Source organism: Sturnus vulgaris, chromosome 14 (assembly GCF_052056855.1).
Source record: "Sturnus vulgaris isolate bStuVul1 chromosome 14, bStuVul1.hap1, whole genome shotgun sequence".
Lineage (NCBI taxonomy): Eukaryota > Metazoa > Chordata > Aves > Passeriformes > Sturnidae > Sturnus > Sturnus vulgaris.
The window spans coordinates 16,543,568-16,568,366 of record NC_142256.1 but is presented as its reverse complement, the minus strand read 5'-3'; the positions used below and the strand labels follow the sequence as shown (position 1 = coordinate 16,568,366).

The following is a 24,799-nucleotide window of genomic DNA, read 5'->3' as shown; positions in this document are numbered from 1 at the left end:
TGAATTAATTATCCATTATTTTATATTTGCCTAGCTTTATCCTTCACCAAGGCGGGGAAAAACCTGAAGTACTGTAGAGATTTGGAGAAAAAAAAAAAAGCTGGCTAAATAAACCCTTCTAATAATGCAATCTGTTGAAATTAAAAATGCTGCATTATTTTCAAGCTTGTTAAGTCAAAAAGGTATCAAATAGACTGGTGTATCAAAAATTGAATAAATAGATTTCTGATCCTGATAACTAAGCATGAGTAAATTCAGCACCAGGTTTGATTATTTGTTTTAGTTGTCTGTTTTGTATGTGAAGATTTTTCGTGGCTCAATCCTTTTTCTTTTCCACCTGCTTACTTTGCACCCCTCGGGTGCTAGAGGGGACACCTGGGAACAAATGTCCCTCTGAGCACTGTTACAGAGGTTGTCAGCAGAAATTGGGAAGCTCACTGTGAAGGCCCATGCAAAATCAGTGCACATATGTGCAAGGTACATGTCCCTGGAGCTCCCAACAGCATTGCTGCTGCACAAGATCCACTGACCACTGGAGAGCCCTTGAAACAGAAATCCCTTCTCATTAGGTCAGCCAGGAGCAGCCACTGCTTCCAGGGGATGCATTTTTGGGAGGTTCCTGGTACTGGTGGCTTTGCCAGAAGGAGCAGGTCTGCCAGGGTGAAGTTTGTGGGGCTGCAGGAGGGGTTGCTCAGAGTGTTTGGGACAGCAGGACCAGCTCCTGGCCTGTCCTGAGCAGGAGATGGCTGATTTGGAGAAATGAGGTTTGAGCAACAGTGGGCAACTCCAGAGTGGCCATTCCCACTTTTGGAGTGCTTTCCACCTTCACCCGCACTTCTAAACAGGTTGGTTGGTTGGTTGAAGGTGCAAAAACTGAGCATAAATCTCCAGAAGACCCATGGAGAAATTATAAATGGTTTAGAAGAGATCTTTTTCTTCTGAGAGAGAGATGGGAATGATGAGGAGCTGGATATGTCTCCGGGAGCCTTGCAGGAGTCTAGCAGCCCCAAATCAAGCTCCTTTATTTTGCATTAATTTCCCATTCACTCAGCTTAAAAAGCCTCATCTCAGATAGTAAAGTCTGAATGAAGGCTGAAGCTGCCAGCAGGCAGCAGCATCCTGGAAGGAGTGCAAAAACACAAACAGGAGCAGGGGCTGAGCTTGCTAGGGTCTTACCAGGTTCATGCTTGAGAGCTCCAGTAAATATTCCTGCTGGAAAGGGACTGATTGTCCTGGCTTAGGGCAAATTTGGGGGAAAACCTCTGGAAGGAACCCCCAGAAAGCAAACCCCCACGGCTCCTCCCCCCACCACCGGGTTTGGGAAGAATTTCCTCACAGAGAAGTGGAAAAAAACCCCCTGTTTATTTAACAAGCGAAACCACTCCCCAGCACAAAAAAATAAATGAACAACACCAGATGACAAAACCTCTTTCACCGCTCTGAAAGGATGACAAACTCAGAAAGTCTCTGTGGCGAGTGGTCGCTCAGTTATCAGTCTCCGGCGCTGGGGGATGACTGCTGCAGGTCACAGAATGCAGACTCCCAGTGTTTCTGGGTGTTTCCCAGGTCCCCATCCAGAACAGGTTCAGATGGTATTCAGGAAAGGGAAAGAAAAAAAAAAAAACAGTCCAGGGAAAAAGTTGGACTGCCTAGCTAAACTAACTAATAAGCAAAAGCAAAAGCAAGGGCAAAAGCAAGAAGTAGGAGTGAGAGCAAAGTGACAGCAAGCAAGCCTGCAAGCAAGCAAGCAAGCCAAGCCTAGCCTCTCCTAAACACAGACCATGGGGAAGGTGAGCTGGATGATAACAAGACAAAACAAACCTTCACTTTCAGAGTCAGTCCTGAAAGCACAGGACATAATACCAAGCACAAACAGAACACACGACTGGGGATACAAGCACCATAACGTCACCCTAGGACATTCCACCCCTTATCTCCATATCGTGAACATACTACTAAACACCATGTAAAAACTTCATCAAGTAAAAACTTCCATCTTTCACTTACTCAGACACATTTCCTTCTATCTCACTTGCTCAGACCTTCGACACTTACACATTTCCTTCTGTCTCATGTCTGTGTGATCTAACGTACAGACAATGGTAGTAACATCCAGCAAACAATGATATTTGCATATGTCTCACCCCACAATCAGATCTCCCTGAGGTACACATCGTGTTGTTCCATCTCTCTGCATTATCCACCATGTACAACCTGGTCCTTGAGCAAAGACAATCCCACAAATGGGTTTGTCTGTACTCGAGGCAGAATTGATCCAAACTGCCTTCCCTAACAAACCTCTGACATGTGCCACTGGGACTTTATCCCCGTCTACAATATTCAGGGACTCAGTCTGGGCAGGACCTGCTTGGTTGGTGGAACCTTGGGTGTTAACTAACCAAGTGGCCTTTGATAAATGCTGCTCCCAGTTTTTGAAAGATCACCCACCCAATGCTCTCAAGGTGGTTTTTAACAGTCCATTGTACCTCTCCACTTTCCCTGCAGCTGGTGCATGGTAGGGGATATGGTACACCCACTCACTGCCATGTTACCTAGCCCAGGTGTTGATAAGTCTATTCTTGAAATGAGTCCCATTGTCTGACTCAATCCTCTCAGGGGTACCATGCCTCCAAAGGACCTGCTTTTCAAGGCCCAGGATGGTGTTCCAGGCCGTACCATGAGACACAGGGTAGGTCTCCAACCATTTCGTGGTGGCTTCTACCATGGTGAGCATCTAGCACTTGCCTTGGCGTGTCTGGGGCAGTGTGATGTAATCAATCTGCCAGGCCTCCCCATACTTGTACTTGGACCACCGCCCCCCATACCAGAGGGGCTTGACCCGCTTGGCCTGTTTGATGGCAGCGCACGTCTCACAGTCATGGATAACCTGAGAAATACTGTCCATGGTTAGATCCACCCCTCGGTCTCGTCCCCACTTATAGGTGGCATCTCTACCCTGGTGGCCTGAGGCATCATGGGCCCATCGAGCCAGGAACAACTCTCCCTTGTATTCCCAATCAAGGTCTATCTTTGACACCCCCATCTTTGCAGCCTGATCTACCTGCTGATTGTTTTTCTGCTCTTCATTAGCTCTGCTTCTGGGAACATGGGCATCTACATGGCAAACCTTCACAGGTAGTTTTTCTAACTGGGTAGCGATATCTTTCCACTCTTCAGCAGCCCAAATTGGTTTTCCTCTATGCTGCCAGTTAGCTTCTTTCCATCTCTCCAACCATCCCCACAGAGCATTGGCTACCATCTATGAATCATTGTAGAAATAAAGCTTTGGCCACTTCTCTCTTTCTGCAATGTCTAAGGCCAGTTGAACCACTTTGAGTTCAGCAAGTTGACTGGATCCACCCTCTCCTTCAGTGGCCTCTGCTACCCGTCGTGTGGGGCTCCATACGGCTGCTTTCCACCTCCAATTCATCCCTACAATGTGACAGGAACTGTCGGTGAATAGAGCATAGCGTGTTTCCTCTGCTGGCAGTTGGTTATATGGTGGAGCTTCTTCAGCCCGTGTCACTGGTTCTTGTTCCTCATCTGTGACACCAAAACTTTCACCTTCAGGCCAATTTGTAATTACTTCCAAAATCCCAGGGCGATTCAGTTTTCCAATCCGGGTGCGCTGTATGATGAGTGCAATCCACTTGCTCCATGTAGCACTGGTGGCATGGTGGGTGGAGGGAACCTTTCCTCTGAACATCCACCCCAGCACTGGTAGTCAGGGTGCCAGGAGGAGTTGTGCTTATGTACCAGTAACCTCTGAGGTGGCTCGGACTCCTTCGTAGGCAGCCAAGATCTCCTTCTCTGTTGGGGTGTAGTTAGCTTCAGACCCTCTGTAGCTCCAACTCCAAAATCCTAATGGTCAGCCTCGAGTCTCCCCAGGCACCTTCTGCCACAGGCTCCAGGACAGACCATGGTTCCCAGCTGCAGAATAGAGCACGTTCTTCACATCTGGCCCCGTCCTGACTGGGCCAAGGGCTACTGCATGAGCAATCTCCTGCTTGATCTGGGCAAAGGCTTGCTGCTGCTCAGGACCCCAATGGAAATTGTTCTTCTTGCAGGTGACCAGGTAAAGAGGGCTCACCATCTGACTGTACTCAGGAATGTGCATTCTCCAAAAACCTATGGTGCCTAAGAAAGCTTGTGTCTCCTTCTTGTTGGTTGGTGGGGACATAGCTGTGATTTTGTTGATGACATCAGTAGGAATCTGATGCCGTCCATCTTGCCACTTCACTCCCAGGAACTGGCTCTCTCAAGCAGGTCCCTTAACTTTATCTTCTTGATGATGAAGCCGGCTTCCAGGAGGATTCGGATGATTTTCTCTCCTTTCTCAAACACTTCTGCTGCTGTGTTCCCCAACACAATGATATCATCAATATATTGTAAATGTTCTGGAGCCTCACCCTTTTCTAGTGTAGTCTGGATCAGTCCACGGCAGATGGTAGGACTGTGCTTCCACCCCTGGGGCAGTCGATTCCAGGTGTACTGCACTCCCCTCCATGTAAAGGCAAACTGAGGCCTGCACTCTGCTGCCAGAGGAATGGAGAAAAATGCATTGTCGATGTCAATGGTGGCGTACCACTTTGCTGCCTTGGACTCCAGCTCGTACTGCAGTTCCAGCATGTCCAGCACAGCAGTGCTCAGTGGTGGAGTCACTTCATTCAATTGCATGATAGTCCACTGTTAATCTCCATTCTCCTTCAGATTTACGCACAGGCCAGATGGGGCTGTTGAAGGGTGAGTGGGTTTTGCTGACCACCCCTTGGCTCTCCAGCTCACGGATCATCTTGTGGATGGGAACCACAGCATCTCGAGTTGTTCTGTATTGTCGGCAATGCACTATGGAAGTGGCAATTGGTACCTTTTGCTCTTCTCCCTTCAGAAGTCCTACTGTAGTTGGATTCTCAGACAGTCCAGACAAGGTGTTCAATTGCTAGATGCTCTCTGTCACTGCAGCTGCTATCCCAAATGCCCACCTGAGTCCTTTTGGATCTTTAAAATATCCTCTTCGGAGGAAATCTATGCCCAAAATGCATGAGGCCTCTGGGCCAGTCACAATAGGGTGTTTTTTCCATTCATTTCGTCAGGCTCACATCAGCTTCCACCAAGGTAAAATCCTGTGATCCACCTGTCACGCCACTGATAGAGACAGATTCTGCCCCCACATATCTTGCTGGGACTAATGTGCACCAGTATCAACCAAAGCTTTATACTTTTGTGGTTCCGATGTGCCAGGCCAACGAATCCACACAGTCCAGAAAACACGATTTTCCCTCACCTCTCCCTGGCTAGAGGCAGGACCCCTCTAAGCCTGGTTATCCTTCTTTCCTTGGGCATATGTCTTAGAGGTTCCTTCAAGGGGATTGGACATATCATCATCATCATACTTGGCAGCTTGGCTACGGGCAACTGGAGCTGCTCTCCTTTTGGTGGAACTTCCTCTTTGAGTGTTGCCTTCCTTCAGTTCACACACCCATTGTGCCAGAGCAGCAGTAGATTTTCCATCCCATCTCCTCATGTTTTCTCCGCAATCACGCAGGAAGAACCACAGCTCAGCTTGTGGGGTGTACCTTCTCTCCCCATCGGGGGAAGGTCTGCGTTGGATACCAGGGCCTCTAATTATTACTGCCGAGATTTGGAGAAGATCCTCTTTAATCTCTTCCCTGAGTCTCTTATGATTCTCCTCTATCTTGTCTTCTAATTTCTGCAGATGTGTTTCCACAGCTGCAATTCTGGCATGTGTTGGGCCATGCATGGCATCTGCATATGCTTGGAGCTTCTTCACCATATCGAGCACAGTCTCATCCCTGTCATCCCACTTCATTATTGCTAAAGCAGAAGCATATTCATGTGGCCCAAGCTGTACAAGGTTTTGCCACATCACAGATGTACGTGGTACCAAGTCCGGATTCCTAATTGTTATGTCATCTGAGAAGATAATCTCTGCCACTGCCATTTCTCTCAGGCATTGGATCCCTTGTTCTATTGTCTTCCACTGGGTCTGCTGCATATAAAGATCATCTGCACACAGGTATCTTTGTGCTACACTGTCCAGGACCCGTGCCCAGAGGCTGTGAGGATTAGCCCCCCTCATCATTCCTTGGTCGATGACAGGATCATGTGATCCCAAATGCCTGGCTTCAGTGCCATCCAGAATTGTAGCCTTGCCTGCAGCATCCCAAAGACGGACCAACCAACTAATTATAGACTCATCAGGTCGTCGGGTGTAATCCTTTCTTAGGCCATGGAGGTCCTTTAGGGAAAAGGACTCAATATTGGCCTCTGATCTTGTACCAGTTGCTTTGACTTCTGGTTTTATGTCAGGAGGCGTTGAGGGTTCTTCTTCTGCATCATCATCATCATCGTCATCCACTGGTCAATCCGTCTTGTCTGTGCACTTTCCACTTCTCATGCTGGTAGCAACAGCCATTGGTTGAGGCTTACTGTCTCGTTTAGCTGCTGGCTTAGGTTTGCTGTCTGGTTTAGCTGCTGGCCTCGAGCCTGGGGTGTTGGCTGCAGCCTGAGTGACTGGGATAGTGGCTGATTTATCTGCCTGTCCCCCTTCCTCTGTCTGCTGCCCTACAGTATCTAGCAGGGTGCGATAACCATATGCCAGGGCCCAGCTCACTGCAATGATTTTTTTCTCCTTAGAGTTATCATGGCACTTCTCTTTCAGGTACTTTGCCACCTCAGCTGGGTTCTGAATTTGTTCACATGGAAAATCCCAGGCTATAGGGTTAGAAAATTCCTTTAAGATTTGGCCCATATCCTCCCATTTCCCACACCACTCAGGATTTCTCATGCCTGGCTCTACTCCTGGGTCAGGGGTCTCATCAGCCCCTCTAAAAAACTCAGCTCTCATTCTAGAGAAACTGCAGACTGTATAGAGAAAGCTTACCAGATTAAACACCAGAAAGATGGTGTCTTTAACATTCAGGGGAAACTGAACATTGTCTAATAGGGATGTAACAAATTCAGAGGAGAAGGAAAACAAAGGCTGAAAAGCCTCATCCCCTGCTTCTCCTCTAACAAACTGGGTGCACAACCATAACCATGAACCATACATTCCTGGAACAGACTCCAGCAGCTTTATAAACCTCCTGCAAGCCATCACAGCCAAGCCCAGCCCGATGGATATTCTGGTCAGTGCCCCTGTGCAGCAGAAATTACATATTAGGGACAATACCGGAGCTATTTCTGGATAAGAAAATAAACCTAGGGGCTATAGAGGTATTAAGACCTCAAAAAAACCTAGGGACAAGAAACATGCAGGCCTCCACCCCAAGAGGCATTATGAATTCAAACAACATAGCCAGTAACTGCTCTATACCAACACAAAGTACTTGGAACCAAAATATTATTAGAACAGGTTTTTTTTTCACTTTCTCGAGCCCCGAGTTGGGTGCCAAAATATCTGTCCTGGCTTAGGGCAAATTTGGGGGAAAACCTCTGGAAGGAACCCCCAGAAAGCAAACCCCCACGCTTCCTCCCCCCACCACTGGGTTCGGGAAGAATTTCCTCACAGAGAAGTGGAAAAAAAACCCCTGTTTATTTAACAAGAGAAACCACTTCCCAGCACAAAAAAAAAAATGAACAACACCAGATGACAAAAAAAAAAACCTCTTTCACCGCTCTGAAAGGATGACAAACTCAGAAAGTCTCTGCGGCGAGTGGTCGCCCAGTTATCAGTCTCCGGCGCTGGGGGATGACTGCTGCAGGTCACAGAATGCAGACTCCCAGTGTTTCTGGGTGTTTCCCAGGTCCCCATCCAGAACAGGTTCAGATGGTATTCAGGAAAGGGAAAGAAAAAAAAAAACAGTCCAGGGAAAAAGTTGGACTGCCTAGCTAAACTAACTAATAAGCAAAAGCAAAAGCAAGGGCAAAAGCAAGAAGTAGGAGTGAGAGCAAAGTGACAGCAAGCAAGCCTGCAAGCAAGCAAGCAAGCCAAGCCTAGCCTCTCCTAAACACAGACCATGGGGAAGGTGAGCTGGATGATAACAAGACAAAACAAACCTTCACTTTCAGAGTCAGTCCTGAAAGCACAGGACATAATACCAAGCACAAACAGAACACACGACTGGGGATACAAGCACCATAACGTCACCCTAGGACACTGATGTACAGTCATTGCCCTGTAAGTGACCTGAAATATGTACTCGCTTAAGCAGGCAGATATTTGCTTTTTAGAATGTTGTAAAATCATATTATGGTGGAACTTGTGTCTGCGCTGTGGCAATTCAGCCTCTTGTGGACCCAAACTAGGTAAAGCAGCCCTGCTTTAGTTTGCTTTAGGAGGAAAGGAAGGAATCCTGTGCATGAAGGCATTTCTGTGGGTCAGTTTTCCGTTTTTTTCCAGGACTGCTGTCAGGGTTTAGTGAATTTCTTTGCATCCTGTATATTACAAAATGGAAACTATACAACACCACAGAGCCACAAGTCCTATCCCCTGCAGCACCTTAAAGACTTCCACAACTAATCCTCAACAGGTGTGGCAGCTTGTGATGAAAAGGTGCTGAACAGAACGACTGCAAGCGTGTTTTGCCTTTTCTCTGCAGACTAGCCTGTGCAGCTGCTAAGCTTGAGACACTACCGGCAGGAGTAGAAATCAGATTTCATGCATCTAACAACCCATAATACCATTAAAGTAGTTGTTAACAATCCAAAGTAACTCTTGAGCTGTAACCAAGCACTCTGGACTCAGAGGGGAAGCCAGGGAGCTGTTTTCTGGCAATATAAGTAGCTCAGACACCCACTTGATAGCAAGAAAAATCACAATAATCTCTTTCCCTTCCCTCCTCTCTCTCTCCCACTCACCATTACTAATTTATCTTGATTGTAATGGCTTCTATTTGCTCTAAGCAGATCCAGTTCTCTTCCCGGGAAGAACAGCTACAAGGACATAATATTCCCAGTGGAGAATCTGTGCTAGGATTCAGACAGCCGCAGGCAGATATAATGATCTCTTGATAGGAAGCCCCCTTTTCGATCAGCCAGCCCATGACCATTTTAATGTGATCATAATCTGAAATAAGACACCAGGAGCTGCATCTGGAGTGAGCCCTCCCGTGGTAAGGAGCTATTGTTTAATTTATTGTCGCAGGGAAACATTTTGCAAATGTTTTGTGTCTCTTCAAAAAGCCCAGCTAACTTGCTTGTATTTGCCTGCTGTTGGGGCTAGAGGCTGTGTCATGGGTGCTGAGTGGCACCAGAGGGTGGCTCTGCCACTTGGAGGGATGTGGGGACAACCTCATTCTCTGTACACATCCACGCAAGTGGGTCACACTGTAAGAGAGTTTAATCTTCCCAGTCCATTCTGGCTGCAAAGCAAATACTAACAATGCCCTGGAGCACTGCTACTGACTCAAAAGGATTCTCTGGTTATTTCTGAAGTTTCTCTGCATTTGTGTCTATCCTACTGTCATGGATCCTGGCTGGCTTTGCAGCCCTGTCTCTGTGCCATTGTTAACCTCCTTGTGAAGAGGCAGAGCCTCCTGCTTAGGGGGTGGGGCAATTGAAGCTGTCTGAAGTTGGGCAACTACTCTGTGTTGGGCCCTTTGTTCCTCTGTAGCCAAGGGAGAGAGAAGTGGTAGTGGAGGACAGTTCTTCCCATCAAGCTGAATGGGATAAATAGCTCTCAAGATGTTCTTGCCTCTCTCAGCTGGGTACAGAAGGAGCCTGGGCACCAAGTGTAAGAGAGCCATTTATGAAATGGGTTCCTATATTGATGGGGGCCCATTAACGGAACAGCCAGCATCACTCAGCCAGGATTCTCTTTATCAATCCTGTGTCTGCTTTACTGCTTTTGTTTTGATTCCAGTGTGACATTGGGGAACTCGTGGTAGCTCGGCAGGATGCCACCCCTGGAGCACAAGCCAGCATGCCTGCAGCTGTCTTGGTGGGCAGTGCTCACTCCCTTGTGCACTAGAAACATTTTGGTGACAGGGGGGTGTTTGGGCAGGGAGAACAGACAAGTTTCCTGAGGACAGAGGCTGCCAGACTTCCAGAGAACTCCACCTCTCCAAAAGCCACTTTAGGCCAGCCAAAAGCCAAGGTGGAACAGAAGCTACACCATGTGCCTCCTGGCACTCAGCCCTGCCTGCTCTCCCCTCCTGCTACTGCTGCTGAAGGCTATAAGGCTGTCACCTCATCACAAAGTCGTAAATTATGCTCCTAGTGCCTGCTGTCAGCTGGGCTGTCAGTTCCCGAGCAATGCGTGGTGCCCTTGACTTTATGCTTGTCTGCACCACACTGACTAACTGTGGGCATCATATAAATAATAAACACTAATTCGCCTTAATACCTTCCCTCTGTCCTGGGTTTTACAGCAACACAGTCAGCCACAGGTCGTGTGTGCAATCACATCCCTGTCAACAGTGTAATCTGTCTCCATGTCGCATCTAGACAGGTCTAATTTAACAGCGATGTTTTTTAGAACTAGCTCATAAATGGTTTGCTCCATGCTGCTCCCAGCCCTGCTCTCAGCACTCCCATCATCCTGGTGTATGGCCCATGACTGTTTTCAGAGATGGTCTCTGGCTTGTTTGGTTGTGGAGGAACTCAGGGCTCTACTTGGGTGCAGTTCATCTCTGCAACCATGAGCAGCTCCACGGTGCATGTGGCTGGAATATGATACCTGCAGAGGCCAGGGATGACAGCCTGTGGATGTCGGTGCTACAGCTCAACAGTGTGTTGTGATCACTGCTCTGTCCCAGGCTGGGGCACAGGCATGGGTTGCCTCATAGAGCTTCTATGCAGCCAGACCCGCAGCGAGGGATTGTGGCTGATTGATTTTGTTTTGTATCCTTGGAAACTGAAAAGGCATTAAAATTGCATGGTGTATGCTGTGCTGATGCACTCTGCTCCTTATAGTGCAGCTTTGGGCTTGGAGATGGCTTCAGCCTCCAGCTGCAGGCTGTAAAGGGCACTGGTTTGAGAGAAAAGCTAAGCTACAACTGAACACTGAACTATTTAGAGGGAGTCCAACCAAGGCCAGGTTGGATGGGCCTTTGAGCAACCTGGTCTAGTGAAAAGTGGCCTTGCACACGGCAGGGGTTTGGAACTGCGATTCCCTTTCAATCCAAACCATTCCATGATTCTGTGAAATACCTTTGTGAATTGCAGTGCTAAGGTCCAGGAGGGTGTCTGGCTCTGAGACATCCCTGACCATGGCTCAGTACCTTCTCTGTTTTGTTTCTCACAGCAGAGTTCCGGTCCAAGAGGAGTTTCCTGCCTCCAGACCATCCCCCCCCATAGCCATAGGGACTGCTGGGGCTGGGGCCGGGCCTAAGGTGAAATTCCTGCCACTTGGAGCATGCACAGCCTGAAGAACAGGACTTGCAAAAAGCCCAAGTATCTGCTTAGGGCTTCATTATCTGACACTAAAAGGGAATTAATATAATCCCTCTGAGATAGAGACTACAGAGTACAGGGTAAAAATGGGGTCGTTCTCCAGCCTTTTACACCTTAAAATAAATTTACTAAATCAGAAATACTTGCTACAGTGGCTGATGTGTGGATGTTTGTCATCTAGTGCAAGGTGTGCACAGAGCCCTTGGGCAGGGCTGTCACCCGTATTTGGCTGTACACAGCAAAGGGTGTAGGCCAGCACTGCCTACACGAGAGCTCCCCTTGGCTTCCCAGTGTGTTACTGGCTGCTGGATTGGACCCTGCTTGTGGAGTCCCACAGGTGCTGCCAACAGGTGAGAAAGCTCTGAGATCAGCCCTGCCCTCACCTGTTCTCAGGTGGTTATCAGGCAGCTCTCCTCAGCACTGGGGAAAGAGGCTTCTCTGGAATCAAACCAGGGCCATGGGAAGGAGTGCTGAAGGGTTGTCCCCAGTCTGGAGCTGCCATCAGCCCACGGGGACTGCTCCCAATGCTGCCATCAGTGTACAGAGTCTCATGGTGTCTCACTAGCACTTGCCGTCCTGTCCTCAGCCAACAAACCTCATTTTGCATCAAAGCTGGGCTACTGTCTCTCAGACACCAAATTTTCCATTTTCTAAAATGGTACCAGAACAAAGGCTCTCCTACCTTCTCACTTGCTGGTAATTAATGCCATGGCTGCCTAGTCACACAGTGGGTGTTCATCTTTATGCATGTGTTCAGAGAAGATGAACATAATATCTGCATCACAGGGTCCTGCAAGTTGATTTGCTGGGGAAGAGAGATGCCTGATGCTTCAGGAATTCCTCTAGCTACGACAGGATCTGCTGGGCACCTTGGTGGTCTCCTCAGCTCTGCACAGCCCTGCAAGTCAAGGCGCTCTGGCTGCTCCTTGTTGAAGGTCACGCCAGGAAATGTCCACTGTCAGTGGGCCTTGAGCTGCTCCTGGAGATGCTGCCGGTGGGTAACGCATAGGATGTTACTGAGTGCCCTGTGCCTGCTTGAGCATGGTCAGAGCTGTGGAAGAAAGGGAATGGGGCAACTGTGTGTGCGAGTGCATGGGGAGGAGAGAAAAGCAGTGAAGAGAAGCCACAGCTGGTTGTGGGCTTCAACTATTGGGCATGGACTACTCGGAAATAATTTGGTGAAGTGTACCAGATCCCCACAAAGCCTTGCTGGCAATGAGTCACTGGTTAATGTACCACTAACTTGGATTTATAGGTTTAATATTTTTCTGTTGCACTGCTGCTGTTGCTGTGTAAATTGCTTCATCAATTTTCTTTCCTGTCCTGAGGTATGTTAAGATAGGATCTTTTGGGGTTGTTATTTTTTTAATAAATAGATTATATTTCAAAGAATATTGAAAAATTTCATTGTCATTTATTCCTCAAGACTCAAAATGGTCTCTCTAATGTCCTAGTCCAATTTCAAGGTGGCTAACTGTCTCATGCCTATATAAATCTCCTTTTTCTAAGGACTTAATGAATATAACAGCCACTCTCGATGCATTTATTTAAATAGTAGTCATGAAGGAGGAGCTTTTAATGAAACCATCTTTATTTTTTAAAAAACCCACCAACATATTTATAAAATTTTTAAAAGTGTCAATATTCTTCCTTTCTGTGTCTGACTGAATACAGGCATTTTACTCACTGTTTTTAGTAATATACGTGTCAATTTTCCCTTCCAGAGATCAAAACTCTGCTCTGGCAAGAGATTTAAAAGTAGGTGCTCAAACTCGGCCATATCCCACGGAGCCAGGGGAGAGTGGCTGTGTGCTGTCGTGGCAGTGACGCTCCCTGTTTGGGACAGGTTGGGCAAAACTGGGACTGGCAGTCCGAGGTGTCTGTGCTTGCACTGTTGGATGTTCACGGCCGCCCGGGCTCCTGAACACTGCGTTTCACCCTGCGGAGCCCAAAACCCACTTGAGCAAAGTGAGGGAAAATGGATTTAGGACTTGTGGTATTTAAGTTGCTGGGTATTTAATGTCTGTAATTACTAATTTTTGAGACTGTACACACATCGTGTATACACACACTATATATATCTGTACACAGACACATACGTATGTGTGAGCATGTGTATTTGTTAGGGTTCATGAGTAAGACGCCTTCTGCTGCCATTGCCTCTTTCCAGACAGGCTGGTGCGGTGCAGGCGACCCTGGGGCCGTGCAGAGGCTCTAGAGAAGTGCCAGGAGCACTTGGCTCCTCCGGTAGATTTCAATGGGAACGAAGCCCTCAGTTCAGTAGTGAGGAGCCTTAAATGAGTCTCGGCTTTAAAATACAGAAGGGTATTGCGCACCCTGCTCGACTCTCCTTTCCCTTGGCGAAGCGCTGAGGAAGGTGAGTTCTCCCCGGCCATGGGCTCAGCACAGTTTCGCCCAGCCAGCCTCCGGGTTCCCTTCGGCCGCCGGGGATTCCTCCGGCCCCCAGTCCCCTCGGCCCGGGCTCCCCGGCCGCCCCACACCGCCCCGTCCCGCCCCGCCCCGCCCCGCCCGGCTCCCGCACCGCCGCGTTCTGGGGTTGGCGGCTCCTCCCGGCAGTGCGGTACCGCGCGGCCGCCATTGCATCACCAGCACCCGCGCCAGCCGCGCCTGCAGCCCGCACCCCGCATCTCGCACTCCGGCACCGGCTGCAGCTCCGGCTGGGAGCGGCGGGGCGAGCACGGGCTGCCCGGCAGCTGGGGAGCAACTCGCGGCCGGGCTTCAGAGCCGGTTCGGCGGCTTCGGGGCCGCGCCGGCAGAGCCGCCGTCCCCCCAGCCCCGCGTTCGGCGCAGCGCTGAGGCGGCGGGAGCTCGGAGAGATGCGCCGGTGGTGACGAGGCAGTGGCAGCCGCGCAGGGCCAGCGCCACTCGCCATGGGCCCCGCCTGAGCGGCGCTGCCGCGGCCGCCCCAGGGCCCGCGGACCGGGCATGGGCGGCGCGGCGGCGGGCGGGCGCTGAGGGGCCAGCGGCAGAAGGATGGAGGCGATCTGGCTGTACCAGTTCCGCCTGATCGTCATCGGCGACTCCACAGTGGGAAAATCCTGCCTCATCCGCCGCTTCACCGAGGGGCGCTTCGCCCAGATCTCCGACCCCACCGTGGGCGTGGATTTCTTCTCCAGGCTGGTGGAGATCGAGCCTGGCAAGAGGATCAAGCTCCAGATCTGGGACACGGCCGGGCAGGAGCGGTTCCGGTGAGACCCGCGGCGCGGGGCCAGGGGCTGCGGGCCGGGCCCTGGCTTGGGCGGGGGGCCCGCAGCCGGGTGAGTCGTGTGGAAATGAGACAAAGAAGAGTAAAATTGGCACCTTTTGTGCCCCCCCGTCCCTCCCCCCCATATCCCTGGGATCCGTGTCCATCCCAAATGACCGAATGCAGGCGTGCAGGATGTGCAGGGGTGGATGTCGAGGAGCGGCCCCGCTGCCGCTGGGGAGAGGTACGAGGCCCGAGGCAGAACTGAGTCGGCGTTTTACCAGCCTGGAGGTGTCCGTGCATCAGCAGATGTAGCTGGCAGGGAAAGCGCCTGCTTCCTCCCGGTGGGGAGGCAATGACCAGGATGTCTCACAGACGAACACTTACGCTGAGGCTCACGAAATACAGTGGAATATGTGTTTTGGTGCTCTGCTTCGACAGCGGAGCTCAGCTCTCCGTAGAACAGAGAAAGGTCGGGATAAACCCTTGGCTGTGGCTGTGTAGGGATGACAGGTGCTTTCTGAAGAGTGCCACGCCAAGCGCTGCATGGGCACAGACAATTTGGGAGCTTAAGCAACAGTAACCAAGTCTCGATGAAGTAAAATAAAGGCAGCGTGTGGGACTGTGCCAGGTTTCCCACAGGACTTTGTGGGAAAAACAGCAGCCCTGGTTGGAGCAGACTCGGCCCCAGCCAAAGAGGGGCTCAGACCTGCTGCTCAGACAGCGCTCATTTTGAAGGGGTGTCAGTGTATCCGCAGCTCCTGGCCTCCTGTTTGCTTGTATTTTTCATCTGTCTTTAACCCTGATCCGCTTTTCCATCCTGCTCCCTCTGGAGCTCCCTCTGTTTCCTGTGTTCCACATCTCTGTGTAGCATCACAGAGTTTCTACTTCTGTGCAGTAATGACTTGCCTGAGGAATGTTTTGGTTTCATTCAGTAGATGAAAACTTTCTTACCCTCACCTCTCTCACCTCCTTCCCTTGCATCTGTGGCATTGGTGTCTGGCCCAGGATGTGCAGTAGTTGGTCCTTATCCACTGAAAAGTTTTTCCTTTGCTACCTTGAAGCCTTGCAGGCAAGGAGCTGGTGCTTTATTCCACTGAGAGAGGAGGTGCTTTAGCTTGCAGTTGCATCAGCTTCCAGCTGCATCAGCTTCCAGCTTTGGATCTCTGAGGTCTATAGAAAACCTGAGTCTGTAGATGCCACCTGAGTGATGTCCCCTCTTCCTGCCGTTGCTGTGAAGAACAAGAGCTATTGGATGGCTTCAATTTCCTTTCTTTTAAACATTAGAAAGTTAAGGGCCTCTTCTTGCCCTCGGTGCTGGGGCTGACCTGGCCAGGCACTCGGGTTGTCAGCATGATGAGCAGGTGACCTTCAGCTCAAGGGCAACTGCACTGCTGCGGTGGGCAGCAGCTTGCAAAGGCAGGAAGAGTGCAAGGGGCAGGAATGGTCAGTGACATTAAAAAAACTCACTGTGCAACTTTGCAATGCCCTTGCCTAAGTGCAGATTTGAATTCCCAATGTGAAAACCCAGAGCAAACCCAAGGGCCCTTATGGTGCACTTTGAAATGTGGAAGGAAAAAAAAAAAAGAGAAAGATAAAATCTGGTTTGTGTTTATCCCTTTCAAATCACTCAGCTCTGTGACAAAGACAAATTGTGCCCCATGAAGACAACTCATTGAGTTCCTCCTACAAGATATGTTTCTTGGCCAGAGACAAGAATTAGCTGTTACTGGAATAGGCCAAAGCCCCTTGGACTTGTCATAGGCAAGAAGCACAATGGAGCAGGTGCTGTCCAGAAACCTGAAACCTTTTTTGTCATTTGTCAAGTACAGAGAATTTCTTAAGAGGGAAATCTGTAAGAATGAGCTTCCCTTTTTCAGATTTGAGTATTTCCAGTCTGCTTCACATAGTTTAACAGCTGTCCCACGAGGGCAAACCACTGTAGTTATTTTGAAAACACCTTGGCATTCTCTGAGCAGCAGCTGTGTTACAATTTTGCTCTTCCTGACCCCCTGTTGTGAGCTGTTTCACTCTCCATAAATTAGCAGCAATTTCTGTGCAGTCAAGGCTTAAATTACAGTTAAACATGTGCCACTCTGTTTTCCAGACCAGGCTCCAAAACATGCTGCCTGAGGCAGTGTTTAGGCTACTTTGGAGGTGTAGAAGAGCAGGATCCAATTCTTCCCGGATCCAGCAGGTTTTGCCCATCTCTTGTTGCTCAAATACTGTTATTTCCTTGTCTGAAATGTGATGTTGTGTAATACTAGCAAAAACAAAAGCCTGTGCAGCTCTCACTCCCTGGAGCTGTGTCCCATCACCTACAGAAGAGCTGTTTCCTTCCAGCCAGCAGCTCTTCCTTAACCGAGAAGGAAAAACTCAAACAAACAGGCATGTTTGTGACTCCTGAGTGCAGGAGTCCCTGCCATGGGTACAGAGCAGGGGACAGTTCCCAGACAGAGACATTGCCTGTATGTTAAAATTTGGCCAAAGTAGGTGCAAGTCCCTGTACTGCTCTGCGGCAGTGTGTGAGTGTGGCAAGAGGAGGGAAGGTAGAAATCTTGGAAGGGAAGTGGGGAGGGATGTGCAGTATGAAGGCAATATGCTTTGCCTCCTGCAGATCGGTGAGGGAAATAGTTGAGGAAAAGGCTTTAAGAAAAGGCACCGAGACCTTCACCTGATTTTAGCTTGAAGCAGCATTCAGCTTAGATCTCATCATGTCTTTCAGAAATACCTGAGGCCTTGTTGTTGCTGGCAGGAGGAGCCAGGGCTGATGGCACAGGACACAAGGGAGAAGCAGAAATGTCTGTGACAGTGTGGGGGTGAATTCTAAGTGCCAATATCTGTTTGCAGCTGGCCAGATAGGAAAAGGCAGATCTAATTCCCTCAGTGCCAAATGTGTAGAGTGACTATTGTCCCTAAGCCAAACAGTTGAAGAGGAGAAATTATCCAAACATAGCCAACTATGGTTTTTTCCCCTGCTTCTGGCTTTCTTCAGTTTTGCCTGTGAATTTTCACCCATCACTGTATGTTTGTTGATAAAACAATTCTTGAAAACTCTAGTTCATCCTTTTTTGGGGCAATTTTGACAGATACACACACTACAGGACCAAACGGCACCTAACAACAGTCTTTGCATAGCCAAAAAAAGACTTTTCCTAAGGTAAAAATGCAGCAGTGCTTATATTACTCCAGCAAGGAGAGTTCAGGCCTGAGTGTGAATTCCTCCAAGGACTGAAATCGATCATTGCTTCTGGATTTAGAGTGAATCCATGACATGCAGAAACACTACTGTTCATCAGCTTCTTGGTTTTCCCTTATGTAGTCGCTGAACTGTAGCTCTGCTTAGCCTCGTGGCCTCAGCTTTGTTCCATCGCCTTGTTTGCTGATTTCCTGTGCTGCTTCTGGGCTGCCTTGGGCTGACCTGACTCGGAAGAGCTGTGGGAGATGTACTCCATTTTCCAGCCTGCAGTTCTGGGGTCTTTTTGTTGGCTATTTAATGTTACCAGTATTTGGCAGGAACATGACCAGTGTTAGTGCAGATTCTCTTTGGAAGCTCTTGTATCATTTTGCTGTTTCTCGGGAGGTCAGATGGGCTGCTCCTGTCAGTGCCACTAACAGTAACAGTGTCCTATCACTGCAATGTCACTTTAATCCAGTCGTGTAGTGGAAGACGCTGTATAGATGGGTGGATGTTCCCATCCCAGTGCCTTAGGTGTGTGGAGGGGACCTACAGCCCCATGGTCAGCCTTCCAGATCTCTGACCTTCTGCTTTTATGTGGCTGTCAGAGAGTGGGTGTTTGGTTTCAACTGAATCCTTTGATTTGTCATGGTTCTTCTAAATCAGTGGGTTAGATGAGGTGTCCAGAGAACTGACATGGTGGGCAGTGGGACTCAACAGCCAGGGCCATACAGAAATCCATGGGAGTGAAAAGTGGTGGGAGAGATTTTGAAGAGAGCCATAATAAATCAGTGGGGCAGTTACCCAAGTGTGAAATCTTTAAGCCAAAATAAATATTCCTTTTAAATGACAAGTTCTAAAGAGCACAAGCTAGAAAGTCTAAGACATTGCCTGAATAGTTTTGTCTTGCCCAGAATTCTGCAGGGTAGACAGGGTGGTGGTAATGCTGCTTTCTTAAAGGATATATATTAAGACAGCTGTAACTTAACACTGTTGTGGCTCCTTGGCTTGCAGGTCCATCACCAGAGCCTACTACAGGAACTCGGTTGGAGGACTCCTCCTCTTTGACATTACAAACCGCAGGTCTTTCCAGAACGTCCACGAGTGGCTGGAGGAGACCAAGGTGCATGTCCAGCCATACCAGATCGTCTTTGTTCTGGTAGGTCACAAGTGTGACCTTGACACACAGCGTCAAGTGACCAGGCACGAGGCAGAGAAACTGGCGGCTGCATATGGTATGAAGTACATTGAGACCTCAGCTCGGGATGCTATTAACGTGGAGAAGGCCTTCACTGATCTGACTCGTGATATATACGAGCTAGTGAAAAGGGGGGACATTTCAATCCAGGAGGGATGGGAAGGGGTAAAGAGTGGGTTTGTCCCAAATGTAGTGCACTCTTCAGAAGAAGTGGTGAAATCAGATAGACGGTGCTTGTGCTGAGCTCCTCTAGAGAGGTGAGTGGTGATGAACTCTACTAACCAAATGTACTTTACTTAGTGAACTCAGTATGACAGAAGGGAGAGCAACACTCCCGTTGTGAACAGCCTCCCACATTGTTTTGGACACCAGGACAAACCCTGGAAAGAAATGTTCTGTTCCAAATAACCTTTCAGAACTGGGGGCTACAAAACTGAAGGAGAATGAGTGAGGGTGCGTGTGGATGTTGTAAGGACAGAGGAAGCAGAAATGAGGGGCTGCACAACACAGGAGAGAGTATACAGAGCTGAATGGGCTGGTACATGCCAGGGTACTGTACACGTTACCTTTTAAGTAAACCTATAGCTCCCTGCTGGCTTTTGGAGCCACAGGATGGATACTCAGGCTTATGACAAACAGGCAGACAGAGGGAAAGCAGGAGGACATCTTGGTTTGTGTCAGCTATTTCTTTCCAGGAAGGTCTAAAGGCAGCACAGATACCATTTCCTCATAAGGTCAGTTCCACAGGAGAAGTTTACTGACATGGTATGCACACTTGTAAGTTTTCTTTCGTATGTTCTTGAACCTAGTTCGATAGCAAAGAATATTTTGTGGGATTTAAAGAAAACAGTAGTTATTTGATTGGTAATTAAAATTTAAATTATTCCTCCCTTAACAGTGTTTTTCTTGCTGTGCTGTACCAAGACTCCAAGTGGCAACTCTTACTGCAGTAGGGATTATTCAGTGCAATTTTTACTCATTTACTGTCTGGGTGAGTACCTTGAAAGTACCCCAAGTTCAGGGCTTTCTAGTTGAATTAAGTGATCAAGAGCATAAAGAGAGAACCATGTCCTCAGGTGTTATGTGTTAAGACTGGGGTGTTGCAGCCAGGTGGGACACACCATTTCTGTCTCAGTAATAGCACTGTGCTGACCTTACCAGCCAGGTCACAAGGAGGAATGGAAAGGAGGGCGGGAAAAAAGAAACCCAACAAAATAAGAAACTTGAAAAGCTAACTCAGGTGCATCAGACATCCTAAAAGCTGTGATTTGCTCTTAAAGAAGTTAAATAGCATTGAAAGCAACAGCTTCCATTGATACTTTCTGCTGTTAAAGTGTAATTCTCTGTCTTGGCCTCTGTGGAAGAGAACTGGCACTGGAAAGGTGGAACACGCAGCAGGAGTATCTGAGCAGGTGTAAAGGAAAGCCTCAAGACACACTCAAGAATAAAATTTGTTTTCCTCCTGACAAAAGAGGATCCATCTCAGGCTGGCCATCATGGGATGGCAGCCATGTCACAAAAGCTGTATGGAGGTGGATGTGTCCTGGGAATGCCATTCACCACTTAAAAGCTTTGCTTCTGCCAAATTTTAACCCAAGCTTTTGAAGTGCAATGGGTTGACTGTGCTGTAGCAAATTAGGGACGTTCAGCCTATTGAAAGTGAACAAACAAAACTATAGTGACTTTTTAACTTGTGTTTGAAAGCTTTATACACCAACCTGCAAATGGGCAGGAGGAAGATATTAGGCAAAAGCTGCAGGAAGCATCTAGTATTTATTTTAGGCCTCTGAGTAGAGAAAAAAAAAAATTGTTCCAGCTTTTTAATCTGTCCCATCTACAGAAATACAGGTCTTGATTGCTATTGAGTTCAGACTGTTTCTCCTGAACCTGTTCTCTCAGTTTGCAGCAGCACATGGGCAGATCTGTATTAAGAAAAAACATGCCGTTTCCATATTGAAGCTGTATAAAAACCCCAAACCCGCAGCAAACCCAACCCAACAACCCAAGCCCTGAACACTTTTGTTTTTGGTGTTCTAGGAACAACTTCAGTTCCTGGGCTCTGCCGGGGAGCAGCAGCACTGCACCTGCTAGGAGGGCACAGGGAGCAAATGCCAGGAAAGGGGTGGCATTGGCCTGGTGCTTCTTGGTGAGCTTGTCACTGCTGTGAATGTATCTTCGTGCTAAAGATCAGTCAGTGAGTGCCAGGCACTTGTGGTTGAGTGCCCTGAACATTAAAAAAAAAAAAAAAAAAAAAAAAAAAAAAAAAAAAAAAAAGAAAAGTATGCCCTTTACAAAATCTGTTTCTGGGTAAGCAAAGGTGGGTGCAGGGAGCACCCCAGGAACTGGGCAGATGCCAGGGCAGACTGCGGGGTTTGCTCAGACCAGCTCAGTCAGTTGCATTTCACAAAGGCAGGGACAGACAGTACCAAAGGGTCACTTTCTTTGTTCTGTGGATGGAAAGTCCACCAAACTGCTTCAGCTTTTCAGGGGCTAGCTGGATACTAGGTGTGTCTGGGGGTGTCTGGCTGAGGATAGCAGCAGCCACAAGGGCAGAGCCAGAGTGTGACATGAGGGGCAGTGAGGAGTTGGATCAGGTATTTTAGCAGTAGTCAAATTCTATAATTCCCTATGCGAGAGCCTGGCCAGTGGGGAAAGATCACTTTTCACGAGACAGACAATATTTTATTTAATGGGTTTTGGACATTCCCCTTTGCTGCTCCAGGGAGAAATTGCAGAAAGCCTAAGCCAGTAAGTGCATTCAGGCCTTCAGAGTAAATCTTCAATTTAAATACAGAAGTGTTCTAATTCTAAAGAGGAACAGTACAGAAGGAAAATGTACATGGTCTTAACTACTTAGAGTTAATAAATTGTTATATTAAATGATAGAGAAATCATTATCTAGATCTTTTTCTAATTCCTTGCATTTTCTAGACAGCTTACTAAAATATAGGAAATGTAGATTCATCTGTACAAAATTTGGAATGTTTTTTCTAAGATGAAGAACTTACTGGATATGCTAAGAATTCTTTTCTAACAACTGGTTTTAATGCTTTGATTTAGAGGGACTTTGACAAATCAGAAGGTGATACCTCTCACAGGCTAAAGGTCAGGAGCTCTTATACTCTAGGAGAAAAAAGAGAAAAAAAAAGCAAACGCTAACTTTGTGGTCTCTACCACATGTTAAAAATAATCTGCATGTTAAACTGAACTTGCTCAGAACCTCCAGAATAAAAGCATACTTTACACTGTCCTCGCTTTGTTATGCACTGTAATGAAATGTGAAAATAATGCTGTATTTAGCTGTCTGTGATTGAAAATATGCTTGTATTTAGCAAAATGGTTACTATGTGATAATGTGAAATTCAAAACTTGTAAAGAAACTTTGGTGGTTTTGTTTTTTTCCCTTTCCCCCTGCCCATTCTCTCTGTGTGTTCTCTGCTCCCTGTCCCTGCTCTATATTCCAGCCAGGGCTGGATCCACCATTCCCAGGCACTCCTCACAGCCACTGGACACTCTTCCCTGCAGGGCCTGCCTCACTCTGCAGAACCCGTCTTCTGCCTTGCTGAGAAAAAACAGACCCTGCTCCCAGCAGTTGCAGCCACTGCAGCCTTGGCCCTTCCCGGAGGCCTCTGCAGGTCTGGTGGCACGGCAGAACAGCAAAGGGCAGAGCAGACCTAGGCAAGGATTAGTCATTGAGCTCATCTGAGTTTTTGAGTTACTTACCTCAGATCAAACACAAAAATGCCAAACCCTGAGATCTGGACACAGCCACCTCCCATCCCCCAGGAACCAGACACCTTTGAACAAAGGAGCCATTTCAGCTCCAACGCTGTCACCGTCCCCTCTTGACACACAGCAGCAGGCTCCTGGCACTGGCATATGGTGGGGTTGATTTTGCTCAGTTCTGCTTTTGCTGTGCAAAAATGCTTAACTGGTAGTTTCGTTGTGCACAACAAAGGCAGGCAATTGCTGCCTTAGGACTAGCCAGGGGTGGGGGCAGGGGAGGGAAGCACAGGCTGTTGGAATCTCATTAATCCAAACTGAAGAAAAAACTGGAAGAGAAATCAGGCTGTGTTTGCAGCTGCCTTTCCATCATTCCTGATGCCAGAAAAAGGAAAGCAGTAGCCTGCAGCCTGACTGGCGTCACATCCTGCTGCTGTAGCAGATACCTGTTGGAGAATACAGCAGAGCTCCACGTTCCTCTGCTGCAGCCACAGACACTGAAACAAACAGCATAGCCCTGGGGAAGGATGAGCCCAGGCACTTACTGGTGACCAGTGCTAAGGGTTTAGCTACTCTGCCCTTCCCTGCAGCTCACTTTTTGACAGGCACAGTGCTGATAAATCACTTGCTTTCAGTCACCAATTCATGCTGACTCACACTCCTCCTTTCATTCATGCCAGGATCCAGCAGCCACACTTTTCAAAGTCTGCTGCTTCCACGGAATTTTTCACCCCCCCACCCAGTTAAGGGAGGGAAACAGTATTAGATCACACATCACATTCATGACTTTCACACAAAGAAAGATGCACAAAAACAGCTGTTTGCCACAACTGTTTAGTTTTGTTATTTTAATATCATGAAATAAAAGTACAAAAATTTTACAAGTATATTGTTTCTTACATGAAGAGTTAACATCTGCATGTATTTTGCAGTGAAACCTATACTCTCAGTCACAGAATGTGATTATTAGCCACTGACATCACCACCGTGCATTTCATTTTAGAAAGGAACTGCAAAGGTAAGAGGCAACAATCTCGCAAGGCTTCGTAAGGACCAAAAAAATACTCCAGCTGTACCACCAGAGGTCATGTTCCAATCAGCCATTCTGATTTAACAGAGGTTTCATCACCTGGGAGGCTGTGTTCAGACATTTGAACTGGACCTCTGGGCCTATGGGGTGGAAATGGGAGGCTCTTGCAAGCTGTGGACTCTTGGGTCCTTGTTCAATGCATTCGCCGAAACAACCAACGTATGCACGTGTATGAAAAACAAGGGGTCAGAGCTGCAGGCTTGACATCCCCTGTGCGGCTCATTCCTTTCCCATTGCTCTCTGAGGACAAATCACAAACTGCTGCATGTAAAGTGCTGAGAGCTCAGTAACAGGCAGTAAGCTAACCCAGAGTTACGAGTTTATCCAAAACAGATATCCAGGAATGCCTGCAGACTGATGCTGCCATTAACTGACTAAAACAAACCCCAATATTCCACTCTATCTTTTGTTGTTTCCTGGAGCATTACAGTTGCACCCATCTTCCCATCCCAAGTCAAAGTTAACTTCATCAGCTGTACAGAGATGAAAAAGCAAAACCCTGCATTGCCTTAGCCTGTGAACATGTCAGGCTCCATTTCCTACTTGCCCCTCAGCTTTTCAGACAGGCTTTCAGGTAGAAATTTATTTATGACAGACTGGTCTGATCAAAATACTACATCCTTTGCTGGACTGTGTGGTGCCTTTTCAAATAATTAATTTCATGAAGCATGCATGAAACCAAATTTTGAGTTTACAAATAAATAAAATGGTGCTCACCATTAGTTTTTATACACTTTACCATTTACTGAAATGCTGAAAGTAAGTCAGTCCTGAATGAAGTTTGGGGGTGTTTAAATAAAAAATACTTGGCAATTGAAACCACATTTAAAATTGGAAAAATTATGCTTTGTTTTTGGAAGGGTCTTGTTTGTTTCTTCTCTTTACGTCCCAGTTATAAACTCTAGCCATATCTGAGGATGTGGAATTAAGGAAACAGTTCATGCTATCAGAAAAGAGAGAAAAAGAGAGATTTTCAAAAAAGGAGAAAAAGCAGATTACAGAGTTGGCAACTTAGTTACAACAGTCAGTATAGAAACCATTTCATGAAAG

At 47.8% G+C, this 24,799-nt stretch overlaps 2 protein-coding genes, 1 long non-coding RNA gene and 1 pseudogene across 5 annotated transcripts in view; 2 read left to right on the top strand and 2 right to left on the bottom strand.

Moving 5' to 3' along the window:
• Positions 1-1,067: 1,067 nt before the first annotated feature.
• LOC148222170 (uncharacterized) lies at positions 1,068-7,316 on the bottom strand (annotated as a pseudogene).
• A 1,406-nt stretch (positions 7,317-8,722) lies between these two features.
• LOC148222169 (uncharacterized) lies at positions 8,723-13,453 on the top strand. Of its 2 annotated transcripts, XR_015806792.1 has the most exons (3): positions 8,723-9,074; positions 11,207-12,349; positions 13,080-13,453. It is a non-coding gene; the product is annotated as an uncharacterized LOC148222169 (long non-coding RNA). The 2 variants fall into 2 exon arrangements; XR_015806791.1 differs by lacking the exon at positions 13,080-13,453 and having other exon boundaries at positions 11,207-12,631.
• Positions 13,454-13,935: 482 nt separating this feature from the next.
• On the top strand, positions 13,936-22,316 carry RAB39B (RAB39B, member RAS oncogene family). Its single transcript, XM_014886548.2, has 2 exons — positions 13,936-14,564; positions 18,753-22,316. Exons 1-2 carry the CDS (start codon positions 14,350-14,352, stop codon positions 19,177-19,179), a joined length of 642 nt encoding a protein of 213 aa, XP_014742034.1. The 5' UTR covers positions 13,936-14,349; the 3' UTR covers positions 19,180-22,316.
• Positions 21,041-24,799, bottom strand: part of VBP1 (VHL binding protein 1) — a 41,810-nt gene continuing 38,051 nt past the window's right edge. For both annotated transcript variants that reach the window (XM_088173264.1, XM_014886537.2), the window contains one exon: positions 21,041-24,660. In XM_088173264.1, the coding sequence (XP_088029390.1) occupies positions 24,590-24,660 (71 nt within the window). In that variant the 3' untranslated portion in view covers positions 21,041-24,589. The remainder of the gene's footprint in view (positions 24,661-24,799) is intronic.

What these genes read in the sequence shown, in the direction of transcription:
- RAB39B (XM_014886548.2), top strand. Translation starts at nt 14,350, where the DNA reads ATGGAGGCGATCTGGCTGTACCAGTTCCGCCTGATCGTCATCGGCGAC. An exon ending in GCCGGGCAGGAGCGGTTCCG is followed by an intron (nt 14,565 to 18,752) that starts GTGAGACCCGCG and finishes CTTGGCTTGCAG; the next exon opens with GTCCATCACCAGAGCCTACT.